The sequence below is a fragment of the Hyla sarda genome, chromosome 3 (assembly GCF_029499605.1).
Source record: "Hyla sarda isolate aHylSar1 chromosome 3, aHylSar1.hap1, whole genome shotgun sequence".
NCBI classification, from domain to species: Eukaryota; Metazoa; Chordata; class Amphibia; order Anura; family Hylidae; genus Hyla; species Hyla sarda.
In genome coordinates, this window is record NC_079191.1 from 254,576,802 (window position 1) to 254,594,824 (window position 18,023).

Genomic DNA, 18,023 nt, shown 5'->3' on the forward strand with positions numbered 1-18,023 from the left:
TGAGTGTCTTTTTAACAGAATCATGCATATGGGAAACCATCAATAGTTTACATGCATGTGCATGCGTATATATATATATATATATATATATATATATATATATATATATATATATATATAAATTTTCTTTGTGTTTCAATATCTTGTCCACCACATTCTGTGTACACATTTGTCTTTTTAGAATTGTTTGTGGACCTAAGGAAGACATTGGTGAGATGCCAAAACGCGTTGTCCCTGTTACAAAAATAAAATCATTTGTTGTCCTGTGCTGCTCGTGTCTTGTCTCGTTGCTCTACATACTGCACAGCGCCTCAAAAAAAAAAAATTCCCCACTGCAATAACCCTGAATTATCTGGTGTTAGAGTTTTCACTTTAGGCTTTATTTCTCTTATACAAAATATTTGCAGAGCATAGGAAATGAAAAATGTTATACCGTTTACACAGCAAATATTATTGCTAGCTACTGACCTTTGGTTACAGATTTCTTTTCAGCCTTCTCCTTCTTAGGTGTTTCTTTTGGTACAGCGAAAATACAGAAGATAAAGTTATAATAAGCACAATGTTAGTTGAAGGAATCCTAAGATCACTCATGGCCTAATGGCCTCGGCACAGTAATTATACCTGTCAATCAATCCTGCGTGAACAAAAAAAAAAAACACTTTCTACACGGCATGCTCCTCATGATTTCTGGAACACACTGCGTATCAGCTGAACTTTCAGTCATGTGCATTTTATTTAAATTTTTTTATTAATCCTACCCACATATACATCCCAGTATGAATATTAGGATCAGAGTCAGATGAGAATAGTCTGACAGCAATGAGAGTGAGCGGTTATAGAGAGGTGGTTAAAGATTGAAAGTAATTGCCAGACAATTAAAAGGTAGAAAGGTAATATACATAATGTTTATAGGGAGCAGTATACGTAGGGAGAGAACCGCTTAATATTTTAACAGATTTTATATAGTAAACTAGTTATAAAATTCTAGTTGCTAGCTTTGTAGGAGTTACATTGTTTTATGATAGGTTTGCCAAGCAATGTTCTCTCTATGTTTGCAATCTAGAAAGGAAAAAGTCAAAAGACAGTTTAACACTCCATATTCGCTATGTTCGTTCTTTTTTTTTCCCATGCGAAAATTTGTATGAAATTCCCATAGTGCACATGCGCGATTATATAATTCACCTAAAAGAAGGGAGGGATTGGTGTCCTCTGACTGGAAGTGCCGATATTACTCATTACAAATATATATCACTATATTCTAAATATTTGCGAAATGCCGATATTTGCGGTAACAATTAGCATTTTGAATATTCACGCTCAACACTTTTTATAAACAGGTGCAGATATACCGCGCGCTATTAACCCTTTAGCCGCGCGCTCAGAGCTGAGCCGCGCGGCTAAAAGCGAAACCGAAAGTGGCCGGCTAGCTCAGTCGGGCTGTTCGGGATAGCCGCGGCTAATCGCGGAATCCCGAACAGCTGACAGGACAGCGGGAGGGCCCCTACATGCCTCCTCGCTGTCCGATCGCCGAATGACTGCTCAGTGCCTGAGATCCAGGCATGAGCAGTCATGTGGCAGAATCGTTGATCACTGGTTTCTTATGAGAAACCAGTGATCAATGATGAAGATCAGTGTGTGCAGTGTTATAGGTCCCTATGGGACCTATAACACTTCAAAAAAAAAGTGAAAAAAAAGTGAATAAAGATCATTTAACTCCTCTATTAAAAGTTTGAATCACCCCCCTTTTCCAATAAAAAAAAAAACACAGTGTAAATAAAAATAAAAATAAACATATATGGTGCGGAAATGTCCGAATTATAAAAATATATCATTAATTAAACCGCTCGGTCAATGGCGTGCGCGCAAAAAAATTCCAAAGTCCAAAATAGTGCATTTTTTGGTCACTTTTTATATCATTTAAAAATGAATAAAAAGTCCTATCAATAAGTCCTATCAATGCAAAAACTGGTACCGTTAAAAACTTCAGATCACGGTGCAAAAAATGAGTCCTCATACCGCCCCATACAGGGAAAAATAAAAAAGTTATAGGGGTCAGAAGATGACAATTTTAAACGTATTAATTTTCCTGCATGTAGTTATGATTTTTTCCAGAAGTCCAACAAAATCAAACCTATATAAGTAGGGTATCATTTTAATCGTATGGACCTACAGAATAAATATCAGGTGTCATTTTTACCGAAAAATTTACTACGTAGAAACGGAAGCCCCCAAAAGTTACAAAACGGCGTTTTTTTTTTTCAATTTTGTCGCACAATGATTTTTTTTCCGTTTCACCGTAGATTGTTGGGAAAAATGACTGATGTCATTAAAAAGTAGAATTGGTGATGCAAAAAATAAGCAATCATATGGATTTTTAGGTGCAAAATTGAAAGAGTTATGATTTTTTAAAGGCAAGGAGCAAAAAACGAAAATGCAAAAACGGAAAAAAACCCGGTCCTTAAGGGGTTAAAGGGGTATTCCAGGAAAAAACTTTTTTTTTATATATCAACTGGCTCCAGAAAGTTAAACAGATTTGTAAATTACTTTTATAAAAAAAAATCTTAATCCTTCCAATAATTATCAGCTGCTGAAGTTGAGTTGTTCTTTTCTGTCTGGCAACAGTGCTCTCTGCTGACATCTCTGCTTGTCTCAGGAGCTACACAGAGTAGAAGAGGTTTGCTATGGTTATTTGCTTCTACTCTGGACACTTCCTGAGTAGAAAAGAACAACTCAACTTCAGCAGCTCATAAGTACTGAAAGGATTAATATTTTTTTATAGAAGTAATTTGTTTCACTTTCTGGAGCCGGTTGATATATATAAAAAAAGTTTTTCCCAGGAAAACCCCTTTAAAGGATTATCTGTGCTATGGAGACAATAAAGATGAATTTTACATAAATGATGCACACTAAAGTAAAATATTATTGACTATTGCAAATAAGTATCTACAATTAAGAAGGAAAATGTTATGTTATTGAAGTTAAGCTGAACCAACTTAAAATGTACAATGGCTACAAAAAAGATTATATATATACATATATATATATATATATATATATATATATATATATATATATATATACACATTACAATTACATACCTGTGGCTGGCACTTTTTTGGCTGCTTTTGTCTTTGTATCAGGCTTCTCTTTATCCACAGCTACAATAAATAAGTAAATAGATTCAATGGCTTTGGAGGGTTTATTTGGCATCTGAAGCTGCAATCAGATATTATTTTACAATACAACAGAACGGCTGGATGATTCACAAGTACTCAACATGATTTCACTGCTTATGGGTTGATTAGAATTGCGCTGTGTCACCACTGATTTATCTATAGGGCTCTTTGGATAAGAGAATTTGTAGTAGGTTCTCCTATTTTGGCATTGCTTATTGTTCATGTGCTAGTCAGTAGAAATGTTATCTGATTCATATTATGTACTTGGTAAAATTATACATTTATAAAGCCAGTAACCCCAAATAAAATAACTCACATTAAATAGGGTTGTTACCTATAAATGTGTAAGGAATTAGAACCTTTCTGAGCAGAGAGCTGCTGAAATGCCTCTGGCAATCTGGAGGACTGCTGACATTTGTGTCCTATGCAGCCCCTAACTTTAGTCTGAAGCATTTAATGCTCCTTACACACTCCAAATTCTTGAAAAAGCCAGGTACAATGCAAAGTGAACTTTGGCCAGTTTACTTTGGCCTGGTAAAATAGCGTCATATGAGAGTTGGAAAAGAAAGGAATAATACATTACCTTGTAACTTTGCAACAGTAAAGAAGGATCACATGATCTAAGGTTAGCCAAATGTCTTTCAAGAAGGAGTAAGGAATACCTGACCACAGAGAAGTCAACCTTACCTTACATACAGCTGCCAGCAAATCAGGAGATCAGAAGGCAGCATGGTGTGTGTGTGTGTGTGTGTGTGTAGGGGGGTCAGAGGCATCAAAAAGCCTATTAAGGGACCTGCAGTGGACATTTTGGGAAGAGCATCAGGGAGGAGTACATCTGTGTGATTACAGTGTGTACATGGTGTACTTAACACCCCAGATATGAGTAGGACCCATTCATTATCACAATATTCCAAAGCAGTTTGCAGGAAGTATCAATCCCTCTGAATAGATAAAATTGCTAAAGTTGATGTTTAAATGAATCTATAATATGAGAAAGGTATGAATGGCAGGCAAAGCTCCACAGTCCTTAATGCACACAACCCACAATAGCACCATAGCCAGCCATGTGAGAAGCAAACAATATCCCAACACAGGACCATCTCGGGTTCTCAATCCCAGTAGAAAATAGTTCACAAGTAGCATAGAAAAGTCAGAAATCACTCACTACGGTATACTGTGGGAACAGGAACTTCTTTATAGCATGGTGCGGTTACAACTTAAATATGGGTAGACAAGGACACCAAACATCGAAGTAGGTTATAGCTATTTCAGGACAGGTATTGACGCTTCTTCTGAACACCGTTACACTATGCTATAACCTACTCCGGTGTTTGGCGTCCTTGTCTGCCCGTTTTTAAGTTGTAACCAGCAATAAAGAAGTTCCTGTTCACACAGTATACCGTGGTGAGTGACTCTTGACTCTTCTATGCTACTTAAATGAATGTATATTGGTAAATAAACTTATTTTGCTACCTGCCTGGGGTCTTATAAGCATTCCTTCAAGCTATATCCTCTGTTGTCTTTATTATCCCAACTTCCTGTCTAATGTACATCCTACATTGAACATCCTGATTCTGCTGTACATGCTATCTGGGAATTCAACCAGCTCTATTACTCTCCTACTATGTGGGTGGATCCTGTGGGTGAGGTGGGCAGGACCACAGTCAACAAAGTTGTAGTGGAAGGGAGATAGAATTGGCAGAATTCCCAGCTACAATGTACAGCAGAAACAGGAAGTCTGTTACAGGATGTACACTAGGTACACAGATAGTTGAGCTAATGTAGACAACAGTAGACAAAAAGATCACAGAAAGGCAGTGAAATAACTTTTTTACAGACATAGGTTTATTTATTAGACAGTCTAAAAAAGTTTGGAACTGAAAAACCTATATAAAGGGGTACTCCGGTGAAAACCTTTTTTCTTTTAAATCAACTGGTGGCAGAAAGTTAAACATATTTGTAAATTACTTCTATAAAAAAATCTTAATCCTTCCAGTACTTATTAGCTGCTGAATGCTACAGAGGAAATTCCTTTCTTTTTGGAACACTGATGACATCACGAGCACAGTGCTCTCTGCTGACATCTTTGTCCATTTTAGCAACCATGCATAGCAGATGTATGCTAAGGGCAGCATGGTGGCTCAGTGGTTAGCACCGCGGCCTTGCAGTGCTGGGGTCTTGGATTCAAATCCCACTAAGGACAACAATAAATAAAGCATTATTATTATTATAATAATGTCAGCAGAGAGAACTGTGCTCGTGATGTCATCAGAGAGCATTCCAAAAAGAAAAGAATTTCCTCTGTAGTATTCAGCAGCTAATAAGTACAGGAAGGATTAAGATTTTTTAATAGAAGTAATTTACAAATATGTTTAACTTTCTGCCACCAGTTGATTTAAAAGAAAAAAGGTTTTCACCGGAGCACCCCTTTAATTCTATTAAAGGGGTACTCCGCCCCTGGCATTTTATCCCCTATACAAAGGATTGGGGATGAGATGTTAGATCGCCGCGGTCTCGCTGCTGGGGACCCCAGGGATCGCCACTGCTTCACCCCGCCATCATTACTGCACAGAGCGAGTTCGCTCTGTGCATAATGACGGCCGATACAGGGGCCGGAGCAGCGTGACGTTATGGCTCCGCCCCTCATGACATCACGGCCCATCCCCTTAATGCAAGTCTATGGCAGGGGGTGTGACGACTGCCACGCCCCCTCCCATAGACTTGTATTGACGGTGGCGGGCCGTGACGTCACGAGGGGCGGGGCCGTGACGTAACGATGCTCCGGCCCTTGTATTGCCCGTCATTACGTGCAGAGCGATCTCGCTCTGCACAGTAATGATAGCGGGGTGCTGCAGCAGCGATCCCCGGGGGCCCTAGCAGCTGTAACTGTGTAACTGTGTTGTAACTGTGATAAGAATACCAGGATGTGACATGAACACTCTAGCAAATTTGAAATCTAAATTGTAAAAAAATAAAAAAGAATGGGACTATTTGGATTACAAATCTCAGTTTTTACATATTCAATTGGGGATAATGTTTTAGCCAAAGCAGACAAACATCTTTAACTATCTACTAGATGCACATATCATGTAATCTGTGTGCTTTTTTACTAGGTATACTGTGCAGTTATTGAAGTATCTGAAGGGTTCCAATACAGTTACAACACTTATCACAGTTTTACTTTATTTCTTTTTTTTCTTTTTCTAAGGAAATGTTTGATGTTTCATGCATGGAAAGTTATTGTATTGCCTCTGTGCTATTTCATTTTATTCTATCCAAGTGCTTTATACAGAACAATACAGACAACATTACATGCATATTATTTGTTTGACTTGAAATGAACCATAAGATAGGATAATAAATAATCAAACTATAAAGTATAATGATATTTGTGCTTCATTTTGCAAGCAAAAATAGAATATATCACAATTCGCTGTAGCAGAAAATAAGCACAAATAATATTTACAGAGGAAATGATTAAATATATGACAACAAAACAACTATTAGACGCTGCATTAAATTTCTTTACCCATGAAATTATTGACCAACGCTCTCTTTTAGTATGTCAAACCGGTATTGTGCTTTTGTATGCTGAGTGGTTTCTCTGTGCCCGCGTACCATATGTGCAAGGGAAGCTAAAGAGGTTAACAGCCGTTAAATCCCTTGAGTCCAGTTACTTGTATTTAATTGTATTATTGACACTCTGGGAAATGGAAGCAGGTTAGCTTTTATTAGAGATGAGTGGTAAATAGGAAACTAGGTTTATGGAGAAAACTTTTACTGCACAAACTGACATTTATGTGCTAAATAAAATGCTTAAACATTGTTGTAATATGTAGAAATCTGATCCTGCTGTTTGTTTTGAACAAGGGCACAATTTTACTAAAACCCATTTGCCAATTCATTTCATAACATAATGAATAGGAATTAATTTATTATGTAACACCTTTTGCAGTACCTAAGGAGGTGGTGCGTGACACAGGGGTGAAACGATAGCTCAGTAAGGCTGGGTTGACCTATATCTGACGTCTGGCATCTGGCATAGTTGAACTCTGCCTAAATCTGAACCCAACTGATGCCACAACTGATGACAATATGCATCAGTTGTCATCAGTTGTGTAGCTTCTGGCATCCATTGTTTCTGGACACTGGACAGGGGAACGCAGCAAGCTCTGGTACCGCCCGGCAAGTCCAACCATCGAGCGTACAAATTGAGATGCCGGATAATTGTGAACTGTCCCATTCAAATGAATGGGATTGATTCTAGCATCAGTTTCCCTCCAGTGCACGCTGAAGGGAAATGCTGCTGGACAACTGATTTATGTTAAGGGGGCCTAGGAATTCAGGGTGTATGATCTGGTTTTGCTACACTGCACCCTTCCATCATCTTGCTTACATTCTGTAGAATGTGGGTCCTGTTGCATGTGCCAACGTGCATTGTAAATAGGCACTGAGATAAGACAACCATTGTGTGGGGAGGGCCGCATGAATAATGTTTTATTTTAGCAAGGTAGCAAGGCAAATTAAGGGATCGGAAGATGAACGAGTGTTTGATCATTCATTGTCAGATTGCAGGCCCTATAACATGGGGGGGTATAAGCTTATTTATCCAGTAATTGGCCTGTATAATTGGACCTTTACTATGAGTTAGGAGGAGCAAAAATGAAGAAGATATGACTGGTAATTATACTGCATAGGTTTTTATTTGTAGTCTGTAACCATGGATACACAAAGGAATAGGCTTGTACAAAAATAGTCAGTAATGCTTGTCTACGGGTATCAGGGGTTTTACATAAGGAGTAGCAAAGGTGCTTGGAGAATAGCCAAGTCTGCAAGAGTCAACATTCCCTCTGCAAAGCAGGGTAGGTATGACTGGTATCTTACAATAACAACAGATTAAGACAGTCTTTGAAAAAAGACTAGTTAACTTTGTAAAGCGTACTTGTTTTACTGTTTTGCTGCTTTTCTAGGTTGCAATTGAGTAATTCTTATAATGGCTGTTCTTATCTCTACAATAGGCCTGAACAAGATACGGACTGCAGGCCGATGAACCTTGATTTATTTATATAGTAGTTTCCATTGGGGTTTAGATTTATTTGCCATATGGAATAGTGCAGCCGCACTACTCCATAGAACTCTATACAGAAACAACATATATTGAACTTAAAAACTGATATTGAATATAAAAATGTTTTACTTTATTTTTTTACTTTTACACTTTAATAGTCCCCATAGGGGACTATTTATAGCAATCACTCGATTGGTAATACTGTTAAGTGCTATGTATAGGACACAGCATTGATCTGCATTATCGGTCATCTTCTGCTCTGGTCTGCGGGAAGGCAGATCAGAGCAGAAGACACCGGGAAGGCAGCGGAGCCAGGTGAGGGGACCTCCATCTGCCATGCTGGATGATCGGATCACCGCGGCAGCGCTGCGGGCGATCTGATCATCCATTTTAGTGACCACGATGCTGCAGATGCCGTGATCTGTATTGATTACAGCATCTGAGGGGTTAATGGCGGACAGCCGTGGTTTTGCGGGTGTCCGCCATTACGGGCGGGTCCCTGGCTACGATCAGCAGCCGGGACCTGCCACGCATGATCCGGGCATCGCTTCGATGCTCGCGGTTATGCTTAGGATGTAAGTGTACCACCTCACCAGGACGTACATTTACGTCCTCAGTCGTTAAGGGGTTAAAGGGGTACTCCAGTGGGAAATTTTTTTTTTTAAATCAATTGGTGCCAGAAAGTTATACAAATTTGTAAATAACTTCTATTTAAAAATCTTAACCCTTCCAGTACTTATCAGCTGCTGTATGCTACAGATATACTACAGATACATTTGTGAAGTTCTTTCCAGTCTGACAATAGTGCTCTCTGCTGACACCTCTGTCCGTGTCAGGAACTGTCCAGTGCAGGAAAGGTTTTCAATAGGGATTTGCTTCTTCAGTTTCTGACACGGACAGAGGTGTCAGCAGAGAGCTCTGTGGTCAGACAGGAAAGAACTACACAATTTTCTCTTTAGTATACAGCAGCTGATAAGAACTGGAAGGCTTCATATTGTTAAGTAGAAGTAATTTACAAATGTGTTTAAATGGCCACTCTCATGAATTTTTTTTTTGCTATTGAACTCCTTCTTATGGTAAATAAAACATCTTTCTAATATACAGGGTGGGCCATTCATATGGATACACCTTAATAAAAAGGGAATGGTTGGTGATATTAACTTCCTGTTTGTGGCACATTAGTATATGTGATGGGGGAAACTTTTCAAGATGGGTGGTGACCATGGTGGCCATTTTGAAGTTGGCCATTTTGAATCCAACTTTTGTTTTTTCAATAGGAAGAGGGTCATGTGACACATCAAACTTATTGGGAATTTCACAAGAAAAACAATGATATGCTTGGTTTTAACGTAACTTTATTCTTTCATGAGTTATTTACAAGTTTCCGAACACTAATAAAATGTGTTCAATGTGGTGCCCATTGTGTTGGATTGTCAATGCAACCCTCTTCTCCCACTCTTCACACACTGATAGCAACACCGCAGGAGAAATGTTAGCACAGGCTTCCAGTATCCGTAGTTTTTTAACATAGAAAACTTAATAAAAAAAATGAAAAAGTATATTAAAAATATTTTTTATTTACCATAAGGAGTGCAATAGCAAAAACTAGTTTTAACGAGAGTTACTATTTAACTTTCTGGCACCAGTTAATTTGAAAATATTTGTTTCCCACTTGTTTTCCACCGGAGTTCCCCTTGAGGCTAAGTTTCATTTTTTTTTTTGTTTGGGAGGGGGGGTTTAATGCTGAGAAAAACGCCATATCTGCCACATGCCATTTTTTTCGGACAAAAACGCTGTGGCCAGATGTTAGCTGTAAATCATCGAGAAATCACAAAATTCTTTTTCCACTTGGCGTTTTTAATTTGGGCGTTTTTTCTCTCTTTTTTAGTTTATATCAGGTCCTTGGCGGTTTTACAAAGTCGCAGTATGTTGAGCCACTGGCATTTTTTTTTTGTCAAAATTGTGGTGTTTTTCTTCCCATAGAAGTCTATGGGAGTGAAAAAACGCCATTAAAAATGCCATGTATGTTTTGCATTTGGCTTTTTTTTTTTGCCATTTTTTCACCTGTGAAAAAAAGGGGCTTTTCCCACGAAGAGGAACAGAAGCCATTTTCTCTGGAGTCAGCCAAAAAGTTAAAAAAAATTCAACTTGGAAAGGCTGGAAATACTGCCAAGGTGCCAAAAATGCAATTTCCACACAAATGAAAAAATGCCACAGGAAATTGCAGAGGTGTTTTTTCAGACGTTTTTTTCTTGCGTTTTTTTCAAACAAAAAACGCAGGACAAGTAGAGACTTAGCCTTAATGTTTTTGTACCATGTCACTGAACTGCATTGGTCGTACCTATACATTGGAGTTTTATGTTGGAAAACTACCCTGATGTACAGTATATCTCTGGTAGACATTGCACATTGCAGTGTGAAAAAAGCCGAACAATCAGGGTTGTGCTGGGTCTAAATAGACCAAATAGCATTGTCATTTGTCAGCTGTCCTTGTAATCCATTGCTCACTGGGGGCTGTGTATACAGCACAGGGATTGAGAAGGCAGAAACAGTGAGAATAAACCATTTATTCTTTCTCACTACACTATATGTAAATTCACCCCCAAAAAATGACAAATCAAGGTGCTTAACAATCTGCATTTTATGGTGCATTCACATGACGGTTTTGCCATACTATTTTGAATCAGTTATTTATTCATTTATTTTTTTAAGGCATATAACTCAAAAACTGACAAAACTGTATACGCTTTTAATAAAGGACACAAAACCCTTTGTAGACAAAAATGCATAAAAAGTGCAAAAATGTACACAACAAGATATATCTTTGTGTTTTTATATGGATGGTCAATGTATAAGGCAAGCAATATGGTTGTGTACGGTTTCCAAACACAAAACCGTACATGGCAACCATGTAGCAAAAACGTGACATAGATGCACCCTAGTTTTGCCTAAGGTACTAATCTTCCCAATTAAAAATAATTCTAAAATCTAAAGGTTGAATCTAAAGGCGGAAATGAATACAATTACTTCAAGAGGATTTTCAGAATTGCCATATTACCTTTTATGGCTCCAAAATTACCATAGTGAGGCCACCTCAACACATTATTATGTACAATGGCATAAAATAAATCCATGAAGTGAGAGTACTTTCTTTGATTCTCTGTGTAGATTCTGCAGTTCTTTCTTTATATGTTGTAAATGACACTTGTAAAAGTACACACAATGTGACAACCGTGAAACATCAGCAACAGGTGGACATATAAGTGGTGTAAGAGTGTGCTATAAATAGTGTTGTTAATGTACTAGAAACTTTTCCAGTTCACAATACAGTAAATGTGTCTGATTCACACATGCAGGTGAGAAATAGCAGAAACTGTACCACCCATGTATTTACGCTGGTTTACTATAACTGTATACAAATCCACATGCATATACTGTATGTCTAAAATATACTGTTTATTACCAGATCAATAAAGGTTGTTATTATCTACTGTGCAGTTGTAATACAGAGGCCTTGGTCTTTTGGAATCTGGTAGGTGTCAAAAGTGACTCTAAAACGTGACACCTTTGGCACCTCAGTGACATTATTTAGATGAGACCCATTGCGTATGAGCTTGCAATTTAAAGTGCTAATATTCAGTAGACACCTCCAACCGAGTAGTGTGACTTACATATCTGCTAACAAATGGGATAAATGTTGGTTTTCTATAGACTGTACAATATGGAATATATATTATATATATATTAGAGATGAGCGAACTTACAGTAAATTTGATTCGTCACAAACTTCTCGGCTCGGCGGTTGCTGACTTTTCCTGCATAAATTAGTTCAGATTTCCGGTGCTCCCGTGGGCTGGAAAAGGTGGATACAGTCCTAGGAGACACTTTCCTAGGACTGTATCCACCTTTTCCAGCCCACCGGAGCACCGGAAAGCTGAACTAATTTATGCAGGAAAAGTCATCAACTGCCGAGCTGAGAAGTTCGTGATGAATCGAATTTACTGTAAGTTCGCTCATCTCTAATATATATATATATATATATATATATATATATATATATACACATATATACACATGTTATATTCCTCTTGTTCTTTGTAAAATAATCTGAATTACTTTAAATATATTTGAATACTTTTGTTTTTTATGGAAGAAAATAACTAGAGAAGGGGGTGAATTTTTTAAAAATTTGATTTGGCCAATTCGATACGAATATATTTGCGGCAAATCACTATTAAAAACGGCTATTTCCAGGCTACAGAGAATTTTTACACTTATTGCCCTTTAAACAGAAAAAAAGAACGTAGAACTGCGGAGTGCGTATATTTTTCCCTTTTTTTTTACAGTAATACACCCCAGTACGGTTGCAACAGAAAAATGCGGACTCTCTCTCTCTGAACTGTCCCTGCCTGCACTATGTTTGCTGGCAGTCTTTGAATAGGGAGTGCTTCCTGTGATGATCTCAATTGGCAGACTATTAAACGACTTCAAAACTCTCCCTGCCTGCCTGCCTGCAGTGATGCGGGCTTGAGGTCAGTGGATTTCTCCTGTGCTGATCTGTATTGTCAGTAACGCTGATTAGAGACCACAAAGTGTCTGCTCTCTTTCTAGCCAGAATGAATGCGGGCTTGAGGTGAATGGATTCACCGATGTAAAGATCTGTATTGTCAATAACAGTGATTAGTGCACGCACACAATATCTGCTCTCTCAGCAAAATGAGAAATGCCCGTCTTCAGCAATGGCTGCTGTATATATAGGGCTGTGACATCACAGGGCTGGCTGGCTGCTGATAGGCTGCATGCCATCATGTGATTTAAGGTGATCCCATCTACCCGCCTTTCCACCTTCCCAGACTTCCTTGCCCCATATCCTCACATTTGTAGCCACCATTTTAGCCCCCTGCTCACACAAAATGTATTGAATGGAACAATTCGTTACCATGAAGGGCAAGGAAATTCGGATTCATTCAGAATCAAATTTTTCATGAAATTCGGAACGAATTCCACTTTGTTAGCTTTGATTTGCCCATCTCTAAAAATAACCTTTTTTTTCTGTAAGTAGTTCTACAATGAATGGATAAATGAATATAAAATCACCAAATGTGTGCTCCTGAGATTTTTTGTATAAAATAATTGTCAGCAATATTGGATACCACTGTCCTGAATTTTAATCCAACCGAGGACAATTCTACAGAGAGAATTTGGGTTTCCTCTGGGTACTCTAGTTTCCTTCCACACATCAAAAACTGATAGGTTGATTGGCTTTTAATGAAACTGACCCCAGTATATTTTTAGATGGGGGCAGCAGAAGACCAGGGTATTCTTTTTTGGTTACTAACTGGTGGGGTCACTGCAGTTGCTCCTAACAGGAACGGTTCTAAAATAAAAGTGTCCAATAAAGATCAAGTAAAAAAAGAACAGTTGCATTTAGCCATATGTAGAAATCAAATGGAAGTGCAGCAAGGAGACAAAGATATTGTTACGCCGAGCGCTCCGGGTCCCCGCTCCTCCCCGGAGCGCTCGCTACACTCTCCTCACTGCAGCGCTCCGGTCAGATCCACTGACCCGGGGCGCTGCGATACCGCCTCCAGCCGGGATGCGATTCGCGATGCGGGTAGCGCCCGCTCGCGATGCGCACCCCGGCTCCCGTACCTGACTCGCTCTCCGTCAGTCCTGTCCCGGCGCGCGCGGCCCCGCTCCCTAGGGCGCGCGCGCGCCGGGTCTTTGCGATTTAAAGGGCCACTGCGCCGCTGATTGGCGCAGTGGTTCCAATTAGTGTTATCACCTGTGCACTTCCCTATATCACCTCACTTCCCCTGCACTTCCTTGCCGGATCTTGTTGCCATCGTGCCAGTGAAAGCGTTCCCTTGTGTGTTCCTAGCCTGTGTTCCAGACCTCCTGCCGTTGCCCCTGACTACGATCCTTGCTGCCTGCCCCGACCTTCTGCTACGTCCGACCTTGCTTCTGTCTACTCCCTTGTACCGCGCCTATCTTCAGCAGCCAGAGAGGTGAGCCGTTGCTAGTGGATACGACCTGGTCACTACCGCCGCAGCAAGACCATCCCGCTTTGCGGCGGGCTCTGGTGAAAACCAGTAGTGGCTTAGAACCGATCCACTAGCACGGTCCACGCCAATCCCTCTCCGGCACAGAGGATCCACTACCTGCCAGCCGGCATCGTGACAGTAGATCCGGCCATGGATCCCGCTGAAGTTCCTCTGCCAGTTGTCGCTGACCTCACCACGGTGGTCGCCCAGCAGTCACAACAGATAGCGCAACAAGGCCAACAGCTGTCTCAACTGACCGTTATGCTACAGCAGTTACTACCACAGCTTCAGCAATCATCTCCTCCGCCAGCTCCTGCACCTCCTCCGCAGCGAGTGGCCGCTTCTGGTCTACGCCTATCCTTGCCGGATAAATTTGATGGGGACTCTAAGTTTTGCCGTGGCTTTCTTTCCCAATGTTCCCTGCACTTGGAGATGATGTCGGACCAGTTTCCCACTGAAAGGTCTAAGGTGGCTTTCGTAGTCAGCCTTCTGTCTGGAAAAGCCCTGTCTTGGGCCACACCGCTCTGGGACCGCAATGACCCCGTCACTGCCTCTGTACACTCCTTCTTCTCGGAAATCCGAAGTGTCTTTGAGGAACCTGCCCGAGCCTCTTCTGCTGAGACTGCCCTGTTGAACCTGGTCCAGGGTAATTCTTCCGTTGGCGAGTATGCCGTACAATTCCGTACTCTTGCTTCAGAATTATCCTGGAATAATGAGGCCCTCTGCGCGACCTTTAAAAAAGGCCTATCCAGCAACATTAAAGATGTTCTGGCCGCACGAGAAATCCCTGCTAATCTACATGAACTCATTCACCTAGCCACTCGCATTGACATGCGTTTTTCCGAAAGGCGTCAGGAGCTCCGCCAGGATATGGACTCTGTTCGCACGAGGCGTTTCTTCTCCTCGGCTCCTCTCTCCTCTGGTCCCCTGCAATCCGTTCCTGTGCCTCCCGCCGTGGAGGCTATGCAGGTCGACCGGTCTCGCCTGACACCTCAAGAGAAAACACGACGCCGCATGGAGAATCTCTGCCTGTACAGTGCTAGTACCGAACACTTCCTGAGGGATTGTCCTATCCGTCCTCCCCGCCTGGAAAGACGTACGCTGACTCCGCACAAAGGTGAGACAGTCCTTGATGTCTACTCTGCTTCTCCACGTCTTACTGTGCCTGTGCGGATGTCTGCCTCTGCCTTCTCCTTCTCTACTATGGCCTTCTTGGACTCCGGATCTGCAGGAAATTTTATTTTGGCCTCTCTCGTCAACAGGTTCAACATCCCAGTGACCAGTCTCGCCAGACCCCTCTACATCAATTGTGTAAACAATGAAAGATTGGACTGTACCATACGTTTCCGCACGGAGCCCCTTCTAATGTGCATCGGATCTCATCACGAGAGGATTGAACTTTTGGTCCTCCCCAATTGCACTTCTGAAATTCTCCTTGGACTTCCCTGGCTTCAACTTCATTCCCCAACCCTGGATTGGTCCACTGGGGAGATCAAGAGTTGGGGGCCCTCTTGTTCCAAGGACTGCCTAAAACCGGTTCCCAGTAACCCTTGCCGTGACTCTGTGGTTCCTCCAGTAACCGGTCTCCCTAAGGCCTATATGGACTTTGCGGATGTTTTTTGCAAAAAACAAGCTGAGACTCTACCTCCTCACAGGCCTTATGATTGTCCTATCGACCTCCTCCCGGGCACTACTCCACCCCGGGGCAGAATTTATCCTCTGTCCGCCCCAGAGACTCTTGCCATGTCTGAATACGTCCAGGAAAATTTAAAAAAGGGCTTTATCCGTAAATCCTCCTCTCCTGCCGGAGCCGGATTTTTCTTTGTGTCCAAAAAAGATGGCTCCCTACGTCCTTGCATTGACTACCGCGGTCTTAATAAAATCACGGTTAAGAACCGCTACCCCCTACCCCTCATCTCTGAACTCTTTGATCGCCTCCAAGGTGCCCACATCTTTACCAAACTGGACTTAAGAGGTGCTTATAATCTCATCCGCATCAGAGAGGGGGATGAATGGAAAACGGTATTTAACACCAGAGATGGACACTTTGAGTTTCTGGTCATGCCCTTTGGCCTGTGCAACGCCCCTGCCGTCTTCCAAGACTTTGTTAATGAAATTTTTCGTGATCTTTTATACTCCTGTGTTGTTGTATATCTGGACGATATCCTGATTTTTTCTGCCAATCTAGAAGAACACCGCCAGCATGTCCGTATGGTTCTTCAGAGACTTCGTGACAATCAACTCTATGCCAAAATTGAGAAATGTCTGTTTGAATGCCAATCTCTTCCTTTCCTAGGATACTTGGTCTCTGGCCAGGGACTACAAATGGATCCAGACAAACTCTCTGCCGTCTTAGATTGGCCACGCCCCTCCGGACTCCGTGCTATCCAACGCTTTTTGGGGTTCGCCAATTATTACAGGCAATTTATTCCACATTTTTCTACCGTTGTGGCTCCTATCGTGGCTTTAACCAAAAAAAATGCCGATCCCAAGTCTTGGCCTCCTCAAGCGGAAGACGCCTTTAAACGGCTCAAGTCTGCCTTTTCTTCGGCTCCCGTGCTCTCCAGACCTGACCCTTCCAAACCCTTCCTATTGGAGGTTGATGCCTCCTCAGTGGGAGCTGGAGCTGTTCTTCTACAAAAAAATTCTTCCGGGCATGCTGTTACTTGTGGTTTTTTTTCTAGGACCTTCTCTCCGGCGGAGAGGAACTACTCCATCGGGGATCGAGAGCTTCTAGCCATCAAATTAGCACTTGAGGAATGGAGGCATCTGCTGGAGGGATCAAGATTTCCAGTTATTATTTACACCGATCACAAGAACCTCTCCTACCTCCAGTCTGCCCAACGGCTGAATCCTCGCCAGGCCAGGTGGTCTCTGTTCTTTGCCCGATTTAATTTTGAAATTCACTTTCGGCCTGCCGATAAGAACATTAGGGCCGATGCTCTCTCTCGTTCCTCGGATGCTTCTGAAGTTGAACTCTCTCCGCAACACATCATTCCTCCTGACTGCCTGATTTCCACTTCTCCAGCCTCCATCAGGCAAACTCCTCCAGGGAAGACCTTTGTTTCTCCACGCCAACGCCTCAGAATCCTCAAATGGGGTCACTCCTCCCATCTCACAGGTCATGTGGGCATCAAGAAATCTGTGCAACTCATCTCTCGCTTCTATTGGTGGCCGACTCTGGAGACGGATGTTGTGGACTTTGTGCGAGCCTGCACTATCTGTGCGCGGGATAAGACTCCTCGCCAGAAGCCCGCTGGTTTTCTTCATCCCCTGCCTGTCCCCGAACAGCCTTGGTCTCTGATTGGTATGGATTTTATTACTGATTTACCTCCTTCCCGTGGCAACACTGTTATTTGGGTGGTCGTTGATCGATTCTCCAAAATGGCACATTTCATCCCTCTTCCTGGTCTTCCTTCAGCGCCTCAGTTGGCTAAACAATTTTTTGTACACATTTTTCGTCTTCACGGGTTGCCTACGCAGATCGTCTCGGATAGAGGCGTCCAATTCGTGTCTAAATTCTGGAGGGCTCTCTGCAAACAACTCAAGATTAAATTAAATTTTTCTTCTGCATATCATCCTCAATCCAATGGACAAGTAGAAAGAATTAACCAGGTCTTGGGTGATTATTTACGACATTTTGTTTCCTCCCGCCAGGATGACTGGGCAGATCTCCTTCCATGGGCCGAATTCTCGTATAACTTCAGAGTCTCTGAATCTTCCTCCAAATCCCCA

At 41.5% G+C, this 18,023-nt stretch overlaps 1 protein-coding gene across 1 annotated transcript in view; it reads right to left on the minus strand.

Annotated features, from left to right (window-relative positions):
* The window catches only part of TRDN (triadin), a 408,805-nt gene that overhangs the window by 298,395 nt on the left and 92,387 nt on the right, over positions 1–18,023 (minus strand). The window contains exons 7-8 of the mRNA XM_056563602.1: positions 3,099–3,158; positions 469–513 (exon numbers count right to left, since the gene is read on the minus strand). Of these exons, the coding sequence (XP_056419577.1) occupies positions 469–513; positions 3,099–3,158 (105 nt within the window). The remainder of the gene's footprint in view (positions 1–468; positions 514–3,098; positions 3,159–18,023) is intronic.